General features: G+C 47.0%; 1 protein-coding gene across 2 annotated transcripts in view; it reads right to left on the bottom strand.

Moving 5' to 3' along the window:
* The window catches only part of PHKG2 (phosphorylase kinase catalytic subunit gamma 2), a 286549-nt gene that overhangs the window by 100781 nt on the left and 161588 nt on the right, over window positions 1–24180 (bottom strand). The window contains exons 4-7 of one of the 2 annotated variants that reach the window (XM_069651631.1): window positions 17052–17117; window positions 5343–5397; window positions 4375–4440; window positions 3354–3517 (exon numbers count right to left, since the gene is read on the bottom strand). In XM_069651631.1, the coding sequence (XP_069507732.1) occupies window positions 3354–3517; window positions 4375–4440; window positions 5343–5397; window positions 17052–17117 (351 nt within the window). The remainder of the gene's footprint in view (window positions 1–3353; window positions 3518–4374; window positions 4441–5342; window positions 5398–17051; window positions 17118–24180) is intronic. The other variant, XM_069651632.1, reaches the window with a different exon arrangement.

The following is a 24180-nucleotide window of genomic DNA, read 5'->3' as shown; positions in this document are numbered from 1 at the left end:
TCGCACCTCTTCCTCGTCCACCACGAGGATTTTTTCTTTGACCTTTCTGTACGGCCTGTCCTCTTCCTCTACCAAAAGAGGAGTAGCATCGAAAAGAATGACCTCTCCAGGAAGATGAGCCCGAATAAGGTTTCTGAGGCTGTCGCACAGAGGCGTTAAGAGATTTAGCAGCCGCTTTGGCGGTCTGCAGTTTTTCTAAGCTTTCATCAGCTTTCCTGCCAAACAGCATCAAGCCATCAAAAGGCATGTTGAGTAGCCTGGCCTGCACATCAGCTACAAACCAAGACTTCCTCAACCACGTACATCTGCATAGCACTGTGCTTGCAGCCATGGATCTGCTGATGCTATCAGCAGTATACAGTCTAGATTGGAGACATTTCCCCCATTGCCTCCTTACCATCTTTCACAATATTCAAGAAGCCTTCCCTTTCCTCGCCTTCCGGAATATGATCAGTCGCCGCCCTAATGCAGTTCCACAGGGTATGGGTGAACCTGGCCAGGGTACAGGTGACATTTGCTGACTTGAGAGCCATACTACCCGAGGTAAAGAACTTACGGGCCCAAGCATCCACTTTCTTATCCTCTCTATCTGGGGGGATAGATGGATAGGCTGTTTGTCTTGCAGAAGCTGCTGCCTGAATCACCAGACTCTCAGGTGTGGGATGCCTCTTTAAGTAATCAGGGTCACAACTACAAAGTCTGTACTTCTTAGGAAAATTACTTAACGGCAGAAACAGTCTCAGGAGCCTCCCAGTTTTTTTCCACTGTCCTCTGAAGTGCCCTATGGAAGGAGAGAACTGGGTCCTTCTGGGGGCCCTGGTCCAGGATATCAGTCATATCATCCTGATCAAATGTGGGTGAGGATCTACCCCAGCCCATGTATTCAACAACACTTTTCATCAAACTGCTGTACCCTGAGTCTGCATGTTCTGCAGGGTCAGGTCTTATAAAGTCTAGCTCTGGTGACGTATCAATGCCACTAGCAGAGTGAAGGGTGTCACACAGGTCTCTCATTTTCGATTCTGGATCGATTAACTCCCGTGGCAACCCTCTGGTACCAAACTGTACCCCAAAAGGAGAAACCTCTTCTTTCTTCTTCCTCATGCACTTAAAAAAGTCTGATTTAGGTAAGGGAGAAAAGCCTCCTTTCCTGTGTCTGAGTTTGCCTCGAGGGAATCGAAGGAGTCTTCGAAGGTGTCGATGACGTCTTTGAAGAAGGTGCCAAAACCTCCTTCGGCTTCGGTGTTGAAGCCGTCGGCGCCGATGGCGTCGACAAAGTCATCGAGTGCTTCGACGACTTTTGTTTCTCCGTCGGTGTCGGGGAATCACTCGATTCTTTAGGAACCTTCGATGATTTAATGTCGGGTCAACATTTTCGAGCTTCACCCTTACTACTGGTTATGCCCACAGTAGTTTCTGACTCTCCTGCGTCGTCCAACTGAGCGACCGGGGTCTGGCTCTTTCGAGGTTTCTTTGAGAGGGTCGGGCAGCATTCTCAAAGACCTTCATCATTTGCTTTCTAAATTCATCCCATTTCCTTGGGGAATCCGACTTAGTTAGACATCTTACCAATTCGGTAGATGTGTGAGAGGGACATCTGTGTCTCCTCTTCATCTTCTTAGAAGAAGAAGATGAAGAACGTCTCGATCTACTACGTGATCGAGACCTCTTTGAATGTTTACGCCAATCCAAATCCCTGAATTCACCCGACTTTCTATGTTTTATTGACAAGGCCTTCGAAGAGGCTTTGGAAGCTTCCTGCCCCACCGCCAGTTTACCTTTTCTCTCACAAAGAGCTTTCTTCGTCATCGGTGAGGGTCAGTGATCGACATTTTAGATCCACAGTCGACATTTTTAATCCAGTCATGAGAGTAGAAGGGGTAGAAGACGACGACATTTTCTCAAAGAAAATTTGAAGCGCGCCGTTAACTCGAGAGCGAAGCAATCGGAAAAATGGAACTGAAGCCAACGGGCGCGGCACAAGCTACTTATACTGATGGTGACGTTGACACGGTACAGAGTCTGTCAAGGGACATCGACGCCATGACCTCGTGCACAGCACCCTCTGCCGAAATGTTTTTTTCTTCCGAAGCAGCAAAGCTGGAGAGATCCGAATATCATAAGATGAGGAATATGTGGGGGGGGGGACACAATCCATTCGAAGTAAAACTTTGGAACTGGTGACTTTAAGGCAGATGTCTCCAAACCATTTTAGGGTTGGACTCGGAGTGCTGGAGGGGCTATTCCTGGTTATTCCAAGTGTCTCCAATGATTTCCATGCATATAGGTACTTACTTGTGTTTAACTGGTTATTGAAGTATATACTTTCTTTTTTTTCCTAAGGATGAACGTATAAATCTGTTATAGTAATTGTGTGACAGTATCTGACTAGAGGTTTTAGTTGCTTAGTGTGTATTTGAAAAGCCTACTAAATCGGTATTACCCAAATCAATTGCAAAAATTGGAATGAATGGTAGATTTGACCGAATTCGGTCACTACCATTAGTTCGAATTTGGGTCAGAAAATACCGAACACGACATTAAGAGCAGGGGGGGGTTGCAGGGGTGTCCCCCGCTTCCTCAACATTGGGAGCGGGGGACACCCAAAAAAAAAAAAAGGGACCCTGCTGCGTCAGATCCAAAACACATTAGAGGGACGGAACTAACGCTGCAGGGGTATAGGAGGAGCGGCGGACAGCGAAAAGGTAAGCAGGGGGGGATATGGGAAGGTTTTGTGGACTGCTAAATTTGGGTTGTTTGACAAATTGAATCCTAATAAATCATTGTATATTTTTATACTTACTTGTCTAACTTGAATTATTGGTGAATTATTGGTGTTCTTTGTGGACTCATTGTAGCCCTCCTGAGACTAAGCCTTGCCGCTCTGCTATCTTACCTTGATAGGGTTTGGTTAGTCCTCAGTGTATCCCAGTTCACCATAATAGGGTGGCCTCCCAGAATCCAACCCTGTGGTTGATTTTGGAAATCCATCTTAACACATTGGCTAGACCCAAGTGCCATTTATACCCAGTTCACTAATCAGGGTGACTACTCAGAACCCCCCAAACCAGCCCAGGGCTGGTTCTGAAAAAATCATTTTAACATAATATTTAAAACTGGCAATTTCTACTGGGATTTGATTATAACTGCACCATTTCTCAGTGTGGTAGTGGCCCACTATATCAGCCAGTCTGTCCGGTTTGAAGTTGTATCATCTTAAACTGCATTCTTACGTGGATCCAGAAACTCATGACAGATATTTTCTTTTGAGTGTAGACTCAAAAGATTGCCAAATGGCGTGTTGCCCACAATGCTGGTGTTAAAGAGCGAACATGTAACAAAGCCTCACTCACCCCGAAGCTTTTGGTCAGGCTGCAGCTGGCAGGAGAAACCAAAGTCAGAGAGCTTGATGTTCTGCTCATCGTCCATCAGAATATTCTCTGGTTTCAGATCCCGGTGAATGATGAGGTTGGAATGGAGGTATGACACAGCCTGAAGGAGGGCCCGCATAATACACCTTGTGATGAGAAGAGCGAAGGTAATGAGAAAGGAGACAGTGTGGAGATACGCCGCCATGATGCACTTAGTGAGGCTGCTCAAAGGACACAGCCTGGTGGAATGCCCACAAAAGCACATGTATGTATACAGGTTTCTTTTTTAGCACCTAATGCTGCCTTTAACTGCTTCAAAGTGCTACAGGAGAAGAAGAGAAATGTAAGGGGAGGCGGCATGTAAGAGCAGGAATGAGGGGAAGAGGTGCAAGGTTGGAAGCATCGGGGCACACTAGAAAGAAACAGGGTCCAACAGTGATTTAGATCTTAGTGAGCACAATAAGGCAGCTACTGGAACATTGATCCCAGACATGCAGCTCACCTCCTCCGACAGTTTGTGCAAAAAGGCCCTCTTTAATTCACATTGTGAGAGCAAGGGAGTGACAGGTCTGTGCCTAGAGGAGGGTCCAAAACCTGGGGAGAGCACAGTGAGGGAGCCAGATAGAACACAGCCTGGATTTGGTTGAAAGAAGGGCCACTTGCGTCTAGATCTAGTGGGAGCAAAAAGCAAGGGGGTGAGATAGGATATTCCCTGGAAAAGAGCCCACCTAATACAACTAGGGAGAGCGAATGAGTGACAGAACATAGAAGAAAGGGTGTGCATAATTCAAAAGGAGGGAGAAGGTGGTGGGAAGAATGAGGATGTGAAGAGGAAACTAGAGTAAGAGAGGGCAGATGAAAGGCTTCATGCCCATGCACTGGCCATGTTGTAAGATTATTAATGTTGACTCTGGGAAATGGTGTAGGATTGCTGGGTGCTCAGTGGTACTCAGAAATGCTAGAGGACTATACTTTTTTGTAAGAGCTGGGTGTTTAAACTTACCTGGTTTCCTTCTCACTAAGCGTCACTTTTTCAGTCAAATAGTCAAAGAGTTCCCCCCGTTTCATCCTGTGGCAAGAGAAGGCAGCAGGTGAAATCAAAGGAAATGACAAATCCAACTCAGACATATGAAAAACAGGGTGAAGAGAGTGGTGAGAAGACCAAAGTTGTAAGAAGTCAGAGGAGGGGCCCCAAATAGGTCTGTAGTGCAATGAAGGTAAATAAAGACTACAGAGAGATACAGGGCCCAGGAACATGGGGGAAGAGACTCCAGATAGATCAGGAAATGGTGGGGGGGTGTTGAGAGGCTCCCAGTGGATCTTAATCAGAGCTTGCGGAGTGTGGTGGGGAAAGGCCCCAAAGAGACCCACAGTGGTGCTGGAGAAGAGGGGGAGTGAATAAGTGTGGCAGGAGGGACGGAAGGCGTCAGTGAATCAGCCCTAAGGAGACCCACATTTAGGAAAGGTTCTAAAGAGGCCCAGAGAAGGAGGGGCGGGGGCTCCCTGAAGAGATCAGGGGTAATGGAAAGGGCTCAGTAGAGAGATTAAGGGACAGTGATAGTGGGGAGAGGACACACAAATTAAGAGTTTTGGGGCGAGGGGGAGAGGCCCTGGAAAATGTGTGTAGCCAGATGGCAGCAGAGAGGTTATGGGCTTAAATAGAATGGGGCGGGTGGTGAGCTTTTTGGGCAGAGGGTGGTGTGGAGCATCTTCTGAGAAGAGACCAGGCTGTCTGGATAGTAGGCGAAACCCCTCAATCGATCACAGCTCAGGAGCTAAAGTGTCCCAGAGAGATCAAGGGGCAAACAAGATAGAGTAAGAAGGGGAAAATGTGTGTGTACAAAAGGCGAGAGATAGAGGAACAAGAGTACAAGACCTTGAGAGAGCACCAGAGAGTCAGAAACAAAGTCAAGAGAGATCGGGTGATAGGAGGGTGGCGCTAGATAATCTGACCTGGATTACGATACTCACAGATCAAACACCAGGAACATGAATGTGGAAGACTCGTAAGAGTCGATGAGTGAAACTGAAAAATAGAAAAGATGTTGAAATATGTAACATACTAATATTAAACGTTAGTATACCAAAGACATCCATAATACATTATTTAGGAATTTCTGGAAACATTAAATGTTATCATGCCTAACAAATACTAAAATAAAACAGTACATGAAATATAAAATTTGGTTGTAATAGCACAGTAAGTTAAAAAAATAAAATGGTCACATTTTCTGAAATATAAAACTATAATGGATCTTGAAATATTACCATAGAATGGTATATGAAGGCCATGCATGGGTGCTGAAAGGTCATTCACCTTTCTTAGAATCTTTGACCAGGATAGCGGCCCTGCCCAAGGCTCCTTTTGGCTGAGCCACAGTGGAATTGGCAGAGCGTCTTTATAGGCAATCCCGTTCTTGGACTACCTACAGAGCACATTATGATTAATTTCAAATTGTAGGGCTGAAGAACTAAAGGTGTCTTGTCGCTGCAACTTTACTAATGTGCTTTCTGAAGGATAGAGGGTTAGCAGGCGTGAAGTCAATTTATCTATTCTCATGGACTATATCCAATCACTACTGGTGTTGTTTGAATATAATATGGTATTTGGAATTCAGTTTTGCATGGATTTCATTTGAAAGAAATAAGTGTCATCCATTTGTCAATACCAATGGGTCATGCTTTTAGTTGTCAGATGCCCTCACCTTTAGACAGGTACAATCGTGTGTAGTCAAAGTAAAGGTGCATGGGGAGGCCATGCTTGACGACCAACTCCTCTATGGTTCCCGCTCGTAAACTGAAGAGGATGTGGGAAAGTAAGGATTGTGGTTCAATGCCGTATGGATCAGGTATACAAATTGCAGACATAAAAACCTGCAACGGTTTATTTAACACATCTTTAATGAAGCGTGGGGACAACTGAGCTAAGACTTAATAAAACTATTGCTTGCCATACAGGTCCCCAACCCTTAGTATACGTCTGTACTACCCAAAGGATCTTGGTAGAATAGCAGAGCAGCCAGGCTCATCATAGGAGGAAGATGTGAGCTGTAGATAAGTACACTGAACCCAGTAAATACAATAGTCCAAAGAAACACGTACACTTGAAATGTTAGATTAAAAATATACATTTATTAATATTTACACAAGTAAGGTAAATAAATACTTAATTCACTAACCAACACAAATAGGAATTTTTAACACTTTTCAAAGGCGATTACTTCAATGTTAGTTGCTCGCGGTTACAATTATTAGAGTTTGACACTAATGACAGTTCTACCATATTATCGGTACTGCCAATATTTTTGGAACATTTGGATCTCTGTGACATTTTCTGGGCCACTAAATTTTCCTGGACTTTAGGTGGTCTTGGACGCATGTAAAGCCCTTTTTCAGGCCTCTAAAGTTTGAGATTTTTTGAGTCCTAAAATGTGTTTTAAGACCCTTTTTGGCCTGCCAATATTTTCTGGACCTTCAGGTGTGTAGGACGCATTTTTCGGGCCAAAAATGTTTTCGGGAATTTCATGGGTCTAGGATGCGGATTAAGGCACTCGTGTTACTTCACAGATATATGGTTTTTGTACTTAGTAGCAAAACCACATAAGATAGAGTGTTTAGGAAGGAAAAAGGTTGGTTATTCACACAGCAGCAGAGCTTAACGTTGTAGAGACACATTCCAGAGCTTCCAATCCTTTCAAATTCTAATCCCTAAATATGCGAAAAAGTCAGTGTAGGATTGGAGTCAAAGTCTTGCGAAGTAGTAGAATAGCAGAATAGCAAAAATTCTGCAGGATATTTTCAGTCTTTTAGGATAAGATTACTTGACGATATAACACAAGTTAGGAGCACCCTGCAAAAGTACTCCCTAAAGGGATATATGCTGGCAAGCTTGGGTCAGAGGTAGAGTGGACACCTTGGACACCTCTACACGCACTTCAATCACTCTGGAGCGACTTCTCGGCTCAAGGTAAGTTTTACCTTTGACTCTATAGTACCTTAGGTTAGAGGAAATTAACATAGATGGATTCTCCTCTGTGTAGCAGCGATGGACCCGGTCTCCCAAGTCCTCAGTCTGGTGACGAAAGGAAGGACTTTGAATGGGATGTCTCAACAGCAGCCTCGAGAGAGGACCTGTGGCACATATTTCTTCAGTCTCCTTGGTCAGTCTGCGGTTCTGGCGCCTTTTTCTCAGCACCAACACAGGACGGTATTTGTCCAGTCGATCTTCTTTGCTCCTGAAGTCCTGCACTCTGGTGAGTGGACACATCTGAGTCGTATCATGGCTCTGGAGGTCCAACTGGAGCTCATCAAAGTTCTGAACGGATTTGGTCTTGGATATACTATGCACTGCAAATGGGTTAGAGGTCATCTGTTATTCGCGGTCTGCAGCTCTGGAAAGGCACAGCACCTCAGGAGATGGCTCAATTTGAAGTTCGTCTCAGGGCTGGTTGGTCCCACCAGCCAAAGAGAAACAGTTGTCCTCTTCGGAGCTCCTCTGTCGATTAGAAAACTGGGGTCAGGACAGCAGTAGTAGCTTCACGGAAATTGGAAGGGTTGGCAGGTGTCTCACGTAGTCTTCAGCTTCGGTTCTCCTGTTCCAGTGGTCGACTTGCCTTTCACCTCAGGAACATCACCTTTTAGTCGGTTGTCCTACACACTCCTCTGCAAACTCTCTCAGCATTTTACAGAAAGGGGCGGATGGCTGTCCAATCAGGACAGCCAGCCTAGTAGGGGGAACTGGCTCCATTCAGGCACTTTGGCAGACAAAGGGCACAGGAGTGAATAACTGCTCCCCCACTTCCTGCCTGCCCAGACACAGTGGAGCCAGGCGGGGACACCCAAGGGTTACCAGCAAAGGCAGACACAGACACACACCTCCCAAAATGATAGAAGGGCTAACCAAGGACAACCATGATAGAAATGTGAAAAAAAGAAAGGATCCACCAATGTTAGAAATAGGTCACCCTATTGTGCACAACGGAGACTGTGAATAGAGTCTGCAGTAAGAAATAGCACAATAGTTGGTAGAACACACCCACTGCCACCAGCCATAATTATACGGTTGTCTATGTGACTAAAAAATCATAGGAGCAGAGAGAAGGGGGATACTAGGAATCCCCTTAGTACACCACATAAGGTGGTGTGTGCTAATCTCACTTAGTATCAAGTTTTAGGAAGGATACAAAGTATCCATCTATCCTTAAGAACTGTAGTTAGAAAGGATAAATAAATAATCTCTAAGAACGGGTTCCCAGCAACACTGCACATAAGGTGCTGTGTGCTGCAAAGGTGCAATACAGATGCATTTAGAAAGATATGGAGGTAAGCAGACTCCATATTATTGGTAAAGCACAGAGAACTGAGTTCCAAAGGTCAGAACAAACAAAAACGAACGAGGGAAAAGGCTCCTCTTATACATGTTAGAAAGAAAAAGGTCCAGAAGTCCAGCAAAATGTGTTGGGGGTCTCACTAGGAGAGGGGGTGAATCATACAAATGATGCATCTCTCTAACAACAACTTCAGGACACACAGCTAGTTATCTCAAGTTTTCCCTGGCTCACCTAGTGGTGGAGGTAGCAGAGCAGTCAGGGACAACACTTAGGATGACTATGGGAAGGTTAAGATACAGTATGAACACACAACATTCAAAAAGAGGTTGTCTACACAAAGATGTCCTGAAGATAACACTATCTTATGTAAAGGTTAACGCATTGGGGTAGAATTTGATATTAGGTGCTATGGCTCCCTAACTTTCTGGGTTCCCTAAACTTGATGACATGCATTACTTACCGTAAAAGCATTTCTGATGATTGTATCTGCTTAGATTCACATGCTGTGCATATGGTCCGACATCCAGTGGTAACCGCGGAGTATTGCATCTCGTCTTTCGGGGGACCGAAAGGGGACGTCAGCGTAGGCGTGTCTGAAACACTATCCCTATCGTGACGTGTGTAGTACACAAAATCCCTCACGCGCCGAGGTCCCTCCGATTGTATTTTTTCTGCAATGAGGGAGCCCAAGGCTATAGTGAGTGAGTACATGAAGAGAGAAAGTAGTAAGAAGTCTATGTTCCTTCCACCCCGAGCGGGTAGGCAGGGAGGGCGCATGTGAATCTAAGCAGATACAATCATCAGAAATGCTTTTACGGTAAGTAATGCATGTCTTCTGATGCTTGTTAATCTGCTTAGAATCACATGCTGTGTATAGACTAGCAAGCAGTACCCGGAGTTGGAGGTGGGTTGTGAGAAGGAACAGTAGAAAAAAGATGTCTTAGTACTGCTTGTCCCACCTGAGAATCAGACCTAGAATGAGTGTCTAGGCAATAGTGTTTTGTAAAGGTGTGTACAGAACTCCAGGTTGCCGCTTTGCAAATGGACTCTAGGGGAACATTTGCAATGAATGCTATGGATGCCCCAGTGCCTCGAGTAGAATGTCCTCTAGGCTTGAAGGGCAGTTCTCTCTTTGCAAGAGTGTAACATAGTGTGATGCATTTGACAATCCACCTTGATATTGCTGATTTAGAGACATGATCCCCTTCTCTACCAGCTGCCACTGAAACAAAGAATTGTTTAGTTTTCCTCAGTGGTTTAGTTCTATCCATGTAGAACATGACTGCCCTGCACACATCTAGTGTGTGAAGGCTTCTTTCGGCCATGTTAGTAGGTCTCGGGAAGAACGTGGGTAGTTCAATTGACTGGTTCACATGGAACTTCAAAATAAATTTGGCGCAAATCTGGGATGAGTGCGCAGAACTACCTTATCTTTGTGGACTGTAACAAAGGGGTCCAAAACCGAGAGGGCCTGTAGTTTGCCAACTCTTCTGATAGAAGTGATAGCTACTAGAAAGGCTGTCTTGTAAGTCAGGTCTTTCAGACTAGCTTCATGCATATGCTCAAAAGGGGGTCCCAAGAGCCTGGTTAAAACCACATTTAGATCCCACCCAGGGGCTGGGTGAGTGATGGGGGGATAAATTATTTTAACCCCTTCCATAAAGGCTTTAATCACAGGTATTTTCCACCACAACACCTTCTGCTGTGATGTGGAGTAGGCTCACAACGCCGCTAGGTGAACCTTTAAGGAATTGAAGACTAACCCAGAGTCCAACAGATGGGTTAGATATAACACAATGTGTGAAGGCAATCAATCGGTGGGATTGACGCCTTTGGAACTGCAACAGATGACAAAACGTTTCCATTTGCTGGCATAGCAATAATGTGCGTTAGGCTTTCTTGCCTCCCTCAGTATGTCCATGCATCTTTGAGGGAGTTGCAGATGTCCAAACTCTATGACCTCAGGAGCCAGGCTGCTAAATTCAGAGTTTGTGGGCATGGGTGCAGAGTCTCCCCCCTGTCCTGAGACATGTTGTACGGGCAGGGCAGCTTGACTGGTGGGGAGAGGGACATTTCCATCAGGTGCGCAAACCAAGGTTGGCGGGCCCACATGGGAGCCACCAGAATCATGGTGACTGGTTCCTGGTGCATCTTGTGTACTATCTTGTTCAGAAGGGGAGTCGGGGGGGGAAAAGCGTAGACAAATTTCCCTGACCAAGTTATCCAGAGACCGTTCCCCTTGGATCGGTTCTGGGGGTACCTGGAAGCGTAATCTTGGCATTGGGCGTTCACCTGAGTAGTGAACAGGTCAATCTCTGGAAACCCCCTTTCTGCGAAGACGTTGGATACAATGTCTTCATGCAGTCGCCATTCATACTCTTCTGGCAGAGGAAAATCTCTGCTGAGTACGTCTGCCAGAAGATTGAGTTCCCCTGGAACATGTTGGGATATCGGGAACATCTTGTGTTTGAGAGCCCATATCCAGATGTTTTGGGACAGCCTGGATAGCCCTGGAGAGTGAGTGCCCCCCTGTTTGTTCAGGTAATACATTGCTGTTGTGCTGTCGGTTAGGACCAGCACTGTCTTCCCTTGCAGTTGCTCCTGAAAGGCTTTCAATGCTTTGAACACTGCTAGTAGCTCCAGTAGGTTTATATGGTTGGACGCTACCCGAGGGGACACACTCTGTGCGCTGTCTGTTGAAGCAGGTGAGCCCCCCACCCTGTGAGAGATACGTCTGTCGTGAGAGTGGCTTCCACTGCAGGGGTGGTGAAGGTTTTCCTCTTCAAGAGGTTCTCCCTCGACCACCGCTGCAGAGAGAGAACGAGGGCTGGCGAGACAACTAACAGATCTTCCCATTGCTCGCTGGCCTGACACCACTGGCTGTTGAGCCACTCTTGCATGGGACGCATGCACAGCCGCGCGTGGGGAACCAAGTATATGCATGACGCCATCATCCCTAGCAAACGCACAGCTTTGCGTACTGTCACCTCTCGACTGGCTACATACTGAGGAACCTGAGAGAGCATGTTCTGAACCGGCTCGCTGGAAGGGAAGACTAGACCATCTTCCATACGAATTAGAGCCCCCAGCAACTGTTTTACTTGGCTGGGGACTAAACTGGATTTCTTTTCGTTGATAGAAAATCCCAGGCTGAACAGTAGGTCTACTGTCTTTTGGGTGTTCGAAAAAACAAACGTCGAACGAGTCCCCCGTGATGAGCCAATTGTCGAGGTAAGGGTAAACTGGAACAGAAAGTCTGCGCAGGTGTGCCGCTGCCACTGCCAGGACCTTGGTAAACACCCTCGGCGCCAAGGCTATGCCGAAGGGGAGTACCTTGAACTGGTAGTGTTTGTCCTGAATCACAAACCTTAGCAATTTTCTGTGCACTGGCAGCATTGAGATATTAAAGTATGCATCTTTCATATCCAATGTTGTCATGAAGTCCCCCCGTTTTAGCAATGGGATCACCGCTTGCAGTGTTACCATGCAAAACTTCTGGGGATTTATGAACTTGTTCGCTGGGCGCAGGTCTAGAACAGGACGCATGGTGAGATCCTTTTTGGGTACTAGGAAGTACACTGAATAGATACCCTCGTTTACCTGAAGAATCGGGACGGCTTCTATGGCGTCCTTTCCCACCAGCGCTTCCACCTCTTGGATCAGGATCTGCAGATGTTCCGGTGAAAGGCGTTGATGTTTCGGCGGTCTGAAGTGTGGAGGTCGGGCGAATTCCACGCAGTAACCGTGGGCGACCGTCTTTAAGACCAACTGGTCTGAAGTTATCCCCTCCCATGCCTTGAGGAAAGATGTTAATCGCCCCCCGACTGGGGAAACATGGGAGGGGACCTGAAATTGGTGGTCATTTCTGACCCGAAGTTGACGCTCCTCTGGAATTGGAGCCTATGCCTCTATTCTTTCCGTGCTTCTGACCCCTCTGGGGGTAGTAAGTGGGACTTGCAGCAGGTTGACTTGAGTTGAAGTTGCCGTGCCAAAATTATTTTGAGCGGCGCGGGCTTGTCCTCGAAAGGACCGCCGAGAATTACTGCCCCTCTGTGAAGAGGGTTTTTGGGAAATCTGGTGCAGCGACTTAATAGTCTCGTGCTCCTTCTTGGCTGTCTCCAACGCATCGTCTACCGCCTTCCCGAAGAGGTTGGCCTCATCTTCGCGCCTTGAAACACTCGTGTATAGGCGCGTTACAAATACCATATCATATCATATCATATCGATGGGTTTGTTGATAATGGATGCATGGGTCTCAGGCCTGAAGCCCGACGTGCGCAGCCACGCGTGTCTCTTTAGGAGAGTACCCTGTGCGAGACCTGCCTGCTGTCTCTGCGGTGTCCAGGGTATTCTTTACAACATTCTGATTGGCAAGTTTGCCCTCCGAGACAATGGCGAGAAGCTTGGCTCTGGTTGGTTCCGGAACCTCCTGAAGGCCTTCCTGGAGTAGGTTCCATTGGGCATCGACGTAGCTCGCCAGTAACATTGTGTTATTGGCAATCCGGACGGTATAGGCCGACGCAACTCGTTTTCCTAAGGCATACAACCTTTTGGACTCCTTATCCGGGGGTGACTCTCCCGTGGCAAGGGGAACCCCTGCTCTCTTGCGAGTGTTAGTCACCACCAGCGAGTCTGGGATTGCGTGTCCTTTGATATAAAGCGGGTCGGTGGGGGAGGGCCGGAAACGTTTTTCGACCCTTGGGTTCACAGCCCTAGTCTGAGCGGGTGTGAGTAAGGAAGGGTCCAGCCGTCTCTTTACAGAGCTCAAGAGAGGGATAGACTGGCTTGCCGGAGGCTTTTCATTAATAATGTTCTCCGCGAAATCTTGTTTGGCAAGGCTTCAAGCGTGGCAATTTTAAAGAATTCCGCTGCTTTTTTGTTGAAAGCCATTTGATCATCCACTGGGGAAGCTTGTCGAATCGGGGTGGATGGGGCAGAGTCGAGGCAAACGATATCAGAATTGTGATCATCCTGCTGGGTGTCCTCCCAGTTGTCCGTTGCCCCTTGATCTTCCCCGTAGTTGTCCAGAAAAGAAGCCTCCTCTTCTTCTGTATAGATGTCTCTATACGTGTCCATCTGGACATCTTCTTGATTGTCAACATGGTGTTGGACATCTAGGTGTTGGGCATCTTGTGTTTGAGAGTTAGGGTCTACCTGAGCTTTTTTCGGCGGAGGTTGATCAGAAGCCCTGAAAAACTGCTCCAGCCGATCCATACATCCCTCGAATTGCTCCGTGGTCCACTTGGATGACCCAAATGGACCTAGCTGAGTAGGAACCGGGTTCTCCGCCCTAAGGCGTCGAGAGGATCTCCTCAGGGTGCTTGAGAGGGGTACCTGGCTTTCTTCGTAAGAGTCTTCGGGATCCTCTTCCAAATCCGTGGAAAACTTTCGGCGGATTGGCCCATAACTGTGGGCGGAACCAGTACTAGGCCCACCGCCGTAGCAATCCTATTGATGCTCTTACGGATAGTCACCGAATCTTCGGGAGACAACGCCTCTGATGATGTGTCGGCAGTGAAAATGTCTTCCGCGGCTCCAGAAGGGCCAGCAGATGGCTTCTCGGGTAGAAGCCTACTCGCAGTTTTCGGGCCTGTGCTGGCCTTGGAAAACTTGGAACCCGTCGAAGTTTCTTGTTCAGAAACTTCAGCCTGTGTAGTTTGGGGAGTAGCGCTCTTGTTATGTTTGTTATGCCCAGTCGACATGCGCTGCTGCGGATGTGGGGAAGGCTTCGGATCAGATCGATCCGATGGCGCTTTCGCCTTCTTCGACGAAGTCGTTGAGGAGGGTGCTTGGGTTGTGTGCTTTGTGCGGAGCGATTGTACGCCCCTGTCACCGGGTGTGGTCCCTGTAGCAAGACCGGAGTCGAGCCTGGAAGGGTCAGGGACGGGCGTGGTGGCTCTAGAACAGTCCGCCTCAAGGTCTATAACGTCCGCGTTGGACGTTTGGTCATCCGATGTACCCCCGTCACTTTCGGCTGGTGTCGCGGCAGGGGAGGGCGGCTCCACGCGTGACATTCCGTACGCGGCCCACCGCTTCAACCGGCGCTCCTTAAGGGTTTTAGGTTTAAGGAGTTTACACGCCGAACACCACTTCTCGTCATGCTCTAGGGGGAGACAAGCGTTACACGACGTGTGCTCGTCTTTCCACGGATATCTGACCCTACACACAGGGCAGAATCTGAATGGAGTCCTTTCCATAGCAGAAGGGAAGGGTGACCAGAACAAAAAGGAAAGCAGTGGAAAAGAGGAAAGACATCATAGCAGTATGGCAAACCCCAAGCTCACTCTCCCTACTGTGTAGGCCGGCCAGAAGGCCCGACCACGTGGAAGTGCAAACGCCGGATCTTAGGCGCTGGAACCCACAGCCGTAGACGATTCCCCCGTAGTCTTCGTCGAAGATGTTCTTGATGGGCGAAGTGACTTAACAGGGATTAAACCGACAATTCGGTAAGATAAACAATGTCTCATGAAGAGCTCTGCTATAGGGCGACCAGTTATCTGGGCGGAAAAAAACAATCCGAGGGACCTCGGCGCGTGAGGGATTTTGGCTACTACCCACGTCACGATAGGGATAGTGTTTCAGACACGCCTATGCCGACGTCCCCTTTCGGTCCCCCGAAAGACAAGATGCAATACTCCGCGGTTACCACTGGATGTCGGACCATATGCACAGCATGTGATTATAAGCAGATTAACAAGCATCAGAATCTTGCTTCCATGGTTTTTCGATTTTCTTTTGTTGCCAGGGGGATGCCTACTGAAGTGCCCTTCAACATTAAACCATTTTCTGGTGTGCTGCCCTTAAGCGTCCATATAGCTAACAGGGCAAGGGAGCCTTCTAAGCACCCCGTTTTGCAGGGCAAGGGAGAGGATGACTCAAAGTGTGTTCTGGAGTAGGTTGGTGGTGGCTGTTATTTAGTTTTGGCTACATCAGAGTTGTACTTCAATTCACCTATCTGGAGGCCATTGAGGTGCTAGTACATTTGAAGCCCTGTCCCTTGCCGTATTGTTTTAGGCCATCACTGTCTATGTGGACTATGAGGCACGTTCAAAATTGATGTTTTGCTGATATATGCTCATCCGTTTGTCTCCTTGCCAAATCCTTCAGGTCCAAGTGCTTTATGGTGAAGAGTCTTCCTGGACTGGAAGTAAAGTGGCTTGCTACTGCTTCTCTTCGTCTCTGTTTTCAGGACATCCTTGGTTGCCTCCTGCCATTTTCCTAGTCTTAGACCCATTCCTTGCTGGCCAATTACCCCTTCCTGCTCCCCCGAGCAGACTTTGAAACTTTGTTGTGTTTTTCGTGCTCCTTTCGCAGTCTCCATGGCTGCCGAAACTTCCACTTCTTGGGTCATTTTACCATGCTTACTGTGTTTTGTTCCTTTGGTAATATGCATCCTCACTGGGTTGTCTGAGTCTCCTCTGCTCAAAAGTCCCCAACTGCAGCCTGACAGACCGAAACCAGATACCCAAACTCACCTGTCAACTCCTGGTTCCTGGTAGGAATTCTTTACAACCAGCACTTGCACCCAGGTCCTGGTATTCCGTTCCTGTATTTGGTTCCCTCTGCGGGGCATAGGGTCCTGGAGTTTTATTATAGATTTTAATAAACAAAACCACTGAAGTTCATTCAGTGCATAGGAAAACATGTTGCTACAGTAACCGCTAGCAGTAACCAGGGAAAACTGCCTCAGTTCTGGAAGTACCTTAGCAAGTCAATTCGAAGGAGTTTCCAAATGTTCTCCCACAGGAAATTATGGCGCCAAATCCATAGGTCTGCTGTGGTTATAGTGAAAGTAAAGATCTCTGTTTACCCAATAGGTGCATCAGATGAGGTAATCGTCCAAAGGGGACACATGCGAACCCCCAGGAAGAGTTACAGCCCAGGGATCAAGAAGCAACAGATCAGAATGGGCAAGCTGTTTCTTGGGGGAGAACCGGTCCCTATTGAGGATCAGTACTGTAATGCTAAGTGTAATTGATGCCTCATGGCCTTTTTGGGCCGGTTGTCTATAATATTCAAACCAATTTCTTCCATTCTTTTTAGGGGGCATATACTCTTGTACTCACTGTTAGGTTAGACTCCTTATTGAATATAATGGAGTGAAGGAGTATCAATTATTTCTTTACATTTTAAAGAATTTTGTTGACCATGTCTAAACTGAAAGAAATACTAAAATGGATATGACAAATGTTACTTTACCAGTAATAGTTTTTCTGGTGCTTTTGTATGTTTACAGTCACATGATATGCATAGTCCACCCTCTAGTTGACATCCCAGTGTATTACACATGCTTTGTATTTCAAAGTAAAAGCAGGCATCAACACGGGTGTTCTTGTCATACTATCCTTACCATACGTTTGCAGGTACCCATATTGCCCTTTGGTGCATATGCCCTCAGACCGTTGGATTTTCGCAACTAGTAAAAGAGGAGAACATATCTAGATTAGTTTACTATGTTTATCTACAGTGTACCCCATGTCAAGTTATTATATGTTTTTTTCAGGTTTCTGTGTACCCAACATTGGTGCTTTTGACAGTAAGCAAATTCAAGCACCAGAAAGCCTATTAATTGGTAAGTAAGATTTGGCTTCTGGGCCTTGTAAATCTGTTTAAATTGCATGCAATGCACATATTAGCAAGCTGTATGTGGTATGTGGGATGAGTGTGCAGGTGACATGGCATAAAACAAATTTTCTCGGAGTGCAGCAGTGGGTTTTGGGGGGCTAAAGTGGTGGTCTCCCCATAAATCCCAATTTCCAGTAGATATTCTAGCCTAAGTACATCGGATGGAGTTCCAAATAAGGGTGGGCAGCAAGGAGCGAACAAGATAGAAGGCACAAGGGTGGGCTGAATACTGCCTAAAGCAGCCCCACCAGGGTTGGCTTCAATAGGTCTGCCCCCAAAAGGAAGGAAAGGATTACTAATAATGTGGAGAAGGGAAGGTGCACCAATTTTGATGAAGGGCAGAATATTTTGCAATTAGCGACTGAAATGGCAAGCATTACGGAGACTGTTTACAAAATTCTGTCTAAGTTGGGCCTGTTAACAGTTAAACTAAATGGGCTTTGTCTAAATGCACCAGGCAGTCCCAGTCGCTTGGGACTGAGCGAGCAAGTGTGTTGTTGCAGTCCATAACTATCAGTGAAAGCAGCAAGTAATGTGAATAATGTGCCCTGGAGCCCAGTGAAAGGGCAATTTACCAACAGCCAATGCCAAAACCCAAATCCAAGGCCTGGTCCCGTAGCTAAACACCCAAATTGGGCCGGATCATTCATTACAGTGATAGAGAAGCAGACAGAAAGAGGTCCTAGCAGGCCAAGATGTTCCCCTAGTCGTATGAATGAACCAACCCATCCGGATCAAACCGGACACAGCAGAGGGCAGAATTATTATCCAGACTTGGGAGGGCCAAAGGGGTACCCAAGATCTAATCCCCCCCCACCCCAGGAGGGACATCAGAAGTGGTTTCACAAAACATTTTGTAGTCATGAACAATGTGCCTAAAGTACATATGAGAGCCAAGAGGCACTCACAAACAAAGTAATCCATTGGATCCGCCATAGATGGGGATGTGTCTCTGTGAACAGAGATGATATTGTTGTCTGTAAAAGATTCAGTCCACCCAATGGCAGGGATGACTATATCCAAGAATGGCTAGTCCAGGGACTATTGGTAATTTAATTCAGATCATATCCTCCTCCAGGTGGCAACATCTCTGTTAGGGATAATTCTCAGAAATGTGCCAATTCCTCTCTACCTTAGAGACCCACAGCAAATTTGCTGGATTTTGAGGACTTGAATTTTTAACCTGGAGAGAGTGAGACCCTTTTCCCCACTCTCTCATATATTTTAATGTGATTATGATCACTGTTTCTTTTGGTTGTGGATTCTGACAAACTCCATAGGCATCATCTTTTACATTGTGTCACACAGCACCTTCAGTGCAGTGGCACAGGAAGTCTTTCTGGTTTCCCCTTGCTTTAAATACCTTTTCTTGGATAAACTACTGTGTCCAAGAGCAGTGAAGTGAAATTGACTTTACTTAGATTTATAACTTTCTAGACCCAGCACACACTATCTTACAATAGAGTGCTGGAGGGGTTACTTAGTATCCCCTTTGTCTAGCTTCTCATGTACCAATTTTATGCTACCCTTTCCTCAAAGAATGGCTGATGGCAGTGGTTTACTTTTAACTACTGTGGTGTGCTTTTACCGCTGCAGTAAAGCACCCAAGGGTGCCAGGCCCCTGGCTTCTTTTTCCGCCATTTCTTTGTGGAAAGGTGCTTCTTGAGATTTACTCAGGCTTGGTCCTTTTGTTCGTTTTGTCTTTGACAGGTTTCACGAGTGAAGCCCGCCTCTGGCTCCAGGGTGTCTGGCCGGGGCAGGGAGCGAGGGAGGTGCACGAAACTCCCTGTGCTTAATCTCCTAGGTGTCAGGCCTGCATTCTTAGGTGACTGGCCGGCTGGCTATCCGACAAGGACCCCTGCTGGGCGACTGACAGCGAGGCTGGAATGAATGGGAGAAACCTGCATAAAGGCCGAGGCTTTTTGGCTTGGAAGGCAGAGTCGACCTCTGGATGAAGGAATCCGATGAAGAATTTGGAAGAGACGCCTGCTGCAACTCCTGGAACTTTGGTTTGCCCGGTGAAGCCTTGCCGCTGTGCTGAAGTTCTGAATTTGTCTCGACTAGAGAAGCCCTGTAAGGACTACTTCTCCCCTTGAGTTGGTAGGACCAATCAACTCCAAAGTAAGCCACCTGGACATCCTCTCGAAGCTGGTTGAATTTCCACTGCAGTCGCTGCTGGAACCGAATAGCCAAGGAGAGGAACACCAGATTGTGTGTGTTGCTTTTAAGCTGGCCAAGAGCTCCAGGAAGATCCTTCAGACTTCCAGGAAGCAGGACGGACCGCGCCTGAGCCACCTCAACAGAGTGCTGGTCCCCAGATGCAAGGAAAGCCCACCTCGACAGCCAGGAACCGCAGTGCTGCTATTTGCGGTAGACGCGAGGAACTGAAACACTTAAGTGCCACTTGTTTGAAGATGGACGACTGCGGTCGGTGACGTTACATCGCAGTACAGGAGTCCTCAGAAGTCCTCCCTCTTTTCTCCACGACTGAGGCCCAGGAACACCAGCATCTGCAGAGCTGCACAGGAACAGACACCATCTTCTGTACTTTTCTTCAACCTAAAGGTACTGTACCTTTGTCGTGCCACCTTGCTTGCTCTCCGTTGGGACTTGCCTTGGTTACTCTTGTAGAGTTGCTTGCATCTTCTACTACCCCACAGGGCTAACTGCTTGTAACCTTACATTTGATTCTACTTTTCCTACAAAGATTTTTAAAACCGTGTGCAAGAATTTTACTTACCTGCAAGAAGTGCTTCAGTTCACCTTGACTTTTGCTAACTTAAAATGGGCTGGCCTGGCTCCCTGAATGACTCTTCTCTCCTCTGTTTATGTATTTTGCCTTCCTTCTAGGAAAGAGTTAACTGACTTTGCATTGGGGGGTTTATGATAGTACTTACCTGCTTGAGATTAATTGTGTGAACACTGGTTTTATTCTGAAACCTCTTTTGACACTTCTCTCAATAATATTCTAAATGCAACAGTGAACGCGGAGTTGGAGCTGAGTTGGAGCAGTCATGCTGTTGGAAGTCTGTCCACAGCGTTTGCTGTGGGAGGAGAAAGTACAAACACTGACTGATATCCGCGAAGCGGAACGCGGAGTTGGAGCTGAGTTGGAGCAGTCCTGCAGTCATGCCTGGAAGGCCTGACAGGACTGCACTTGCGAACTTTACGCATGAAGAGGAGGAAAGCCGTCTCTTGAGGAGTTTGCATCCCCGTTCATTCACCAGTTTCAACACTGCCATTAGGTGCTCAAGAGGCCTTTCACCCGACCTTGGTCTCGGGGAGCACGAACATGGAACCTGAGAGCCCACACCCTCTTTGCCAACCCTCCGTGAGTGACCTGGCTTCACTTCTCTTGGGAGACGCCCGCGCCGAGAAGCAGCTGGGCCACATGGCGGGCGCCGCGGGGCCAGCCGTTGTCGCGGCCGTGGCTCATGCGGATGGGGGTGTTGCGCCCTCGAGTCAGGGTCCGCGAGGAGCGGGAGACCTGGGGGCTCTTGTGGAATGAAGGGGAGTGAGGGAGTCCCACGTCGAAGAGTTGTTGCCGATGAGACCACAGAGGACCAGGCGGGGAAGCAGCTACCATCACGGACTCCACCCCTCATCAACAACGGGGCGCGGCTAGGCTGCGCTGTTACGGTGGAAGCCCTGGTTCACTCATCACACCAGCACAGTGATGACATTGTATGCCTAGTGAGCCCGGAGAGGCTCGTGTCGGAATTAGTCCTACCAAATTCTCCAGCCTCCTTAATGTTGAAAGGCGTAAAGAGTTAAAGACAAGAGTGCCAAAAATGCTGAGCCCACAACCAGGAGAAAGCGGGGTGCTCAAAAGTACAGAGCAAAAAGAAATCCAACCAGGGAAGCTCTTTAAAAAAAAAAAACCTAACCTCAGATGGAGAGAGAAGCGCTCCTATGAAGTCAAACATGAAAAAAGACCAAAAGCGTATAAAAGAGGGAAACAGCATTAAAAATAATTTTCAATCCCGCCTAAAATCTGCCAATACCCACAGAGAAGAACTCTCTGATGCTGAAATCCTCCAAGCCTTTAAGAAATGTTGGCCGCTTTCCAAATGGCACAGAATTGAAGAGCCATCTACACTTTCACTGCCAAGATCATTGTCCGATGCCCCGAAAAAAACACTTGACCAAGACCAGACCGTGGTGTCTGGGGCAAAAGATTGTCTTGAGGGCAGGCCTAAGAGGGGAAACTACAACGGGGAGTGCCCCTGTAACTATGCCATCTACTTCATCCCTCAATGAAAAAGAAATGGAGTTAGACACAATAAACCCTCTGACAGTTGAAAACGGGGAGCATCTCATCCTAGATGTGGAGGCAAGCGATAATTTAATTATCAGCTAGCGATGAAGCTCTGACGTGTGAGGAAAACAGCAGCCCCAGATACACAGGACCCCCCTCTCAAACTACAGCAACTGGAAGTGGGGCACTAAACTCAGTGAGAGCCATGGCGGATCCTGTTTCGAGAGTTATTCCAAATAAACTAAGAAACAAAGGCCAAGAAAATGAAAACCTTCACCCCACATGTCATGCGAATTTAGCAACAGCGCCGGCCAATCGGCGACACTCATTCGGCTCTCCGCGATCACAGAATAGTCAACATCTTTCAAGACAGCCTTTGCTTATGGAGACGCCACAGAAAGCCAGACCTTTAACCTCTTCAAACCTGACACCTATCGAAGCACTGTCAAAGAAAGTAGACATTCTTTGTATAATGTCGGCTGTCACAATAGCTTTAGCGCCTTTCATGAAGCTATATGAAGCCATTAGTGACAACTTAAAGGACCATACGACAATACAAGCAATGATGAACAGCAAATTGATCTTCCTGGAAACATACATTATGGCGAGGGGAAAAACAGACGCCTCCCCACTTCCATCAGGGAGGGATTCCTATACTTCCTCAGCATCTGCGACAACTTCGTCAATTGCCACGGAAGTGAGAAAGTCTACCAGTACACAAACAGAAACCATGATTGATCTGACCAAGGTCAACTCAAGAAAGGGGGCAAGAGTAAACACACCATCAGGCCCTTGCGTCCGAAATGCAATGGATCTTATTACATCTGATTTAACAACAATCAATGTAGAAAGTATTCCGGCGGCACAATTGGCTAAAGGTCATAACAAGCAGAATCCAGGAGAGAAAGTCACAAGAGAGAAATCAAAGTCAAAACCAATGTCGATCTTGATGTCGGAAAACGAAAAGCCCTTAGAACCAGTCTTTAGAAAAATCCCCTTAATGAAGGGACCAGCAACTCCATCCAATAAGCAGGAGTTAAAATTGGTGCTAGAGGAACAAGAGGTGTCAGTCAACTCGAATATGGGTATGTCTGATATCCTGCGGGCTGCCTCCTTACCAAGGTCTGTAGAAGATTTCCTTGAAGACGAGGAAACGATGAACCTGAGCCAACACAAGTCTGAGGATAAAAGAGGTGATGAAAAACGTTCAACTTTACCTGTTTCACCGGCTCAGACATCACCTCAGACTAGTCGTACTAGTAACGAGATGGGGGCGGAGCCAGAAGTCAGTGGATTCCTGACATTGGAGGAGCGTTGCAAGAAATGATCAAAGAAATTAAGGTGGAGCGATTCGACCTCAATGGTGACATACCAAGACAAAGACAATCGGCTTTTGAAAACCGATAGAAGGGAAAACGAGAAGAAAACACAGTCAAAACAATATCAGGGAAACACCTCAAAAAAAGAAAATAACAGTTCTGCCAATTCGAGACCTCGTCCTCTTCACAAACCAGCAATTCAATACCCAGTTTCTTCTAAACATCATGAAAAAGTTCACTATGTAACAAGAACGGATCAATATAACAGGGTGGAGAAGAACCAAGAGAAGAAGAGATGGATCCTCAAGTTGGAACAGATCCCAGGCAATGAAGACAATGTTATTCTAAACCGTGGATCTGTATTGAAACTATTTGACCTCATCCCAAGTTTGAGGAGTATTAAAACTGAGGACTTACTTATTGTAGACCCCAGTCAGAGACACCGAAAGTCCATAGCTCATCTCTACCTTGCCTCAAAATTAGTCCATTCTCTACTAAAAGAGGAAACAAAGTCCTTGTTGAAAATGGGATACGACATTACCGAATCTTCTAGATCAGCGGGCCATAGTCTTAAGAGCAAGAGGTCACAATTTGACACGCCTGGAGAAGGACTGGTAAACAGGGATCACCGCTCCTATCGATCGGATATAACGACTCCTCTAGAAATCTGCAAGCCTGTTGTAAAAGAACAGCGCCCAGCAGAAAGACGATGGATCGTAGAAGTTGTGAAGAAGTAGAGCCCTCGACAAGATCAACTTAAAAACACAGAAGAAAATGACACAAGACACTCAAAACCCGCCAGTTCAGCAGGAGGAGACTTTAGGCAGTACAATCATGCGTGCAGAAACACTACAATATCGAGACCCATCACGAAATTGGTGCCAAAAGACAAGTCGAGGTCTGAGCCAACGACCAAGACATCTCAGAGCATATAGTCTTTGTTACCAAAAGCTCTAATGAGAGAGTAAAAAAAAAAATAGCGACGCAAGGACCATGAGCCCAGGGTAAGCTCCATCAGTTCGGACACGACATCTAGGTCCCATGTTCGGCTGGGCTTATGGAATACCAGGGGCCATTCGCACCTGATGGTACAAGGAGATATAAAGCTATCTGACTATGATATCTTGTGTTTACAGCACACATGGCTCACACAAGCCCCGATGCTAGAGGGCTATGAAATCTCCTTATCACCAGCAGCAAAAAAGGGGCGGATGGGGCGGCCATCTTCCAGCATTTTGACCGCTTGCAGACAAGGAAGTGGCTTCTCATTAGAAGCA

Source organism: Ambystoma mexicanum, chromosome 3p (genome assembly GCF_040938575.1).
Source record: "Ambystoma mexicanum isolate Mex_15411 chromosome 3p, UKY_AmexF1_1, whole genome shotgun sequence".
NCBI classification, from domain to species: domain Eukaryota; kingdom Metazoa; phylum Chordata; class Amphibia; order Caudata; family Ambystomatidae; genus Ambystoma; species Ambystoma mexicanum.
Note: the sequence above shows the minus strand (reverse complement) of the source record. Positions and strands in the feature narration are given on the sequence as shown.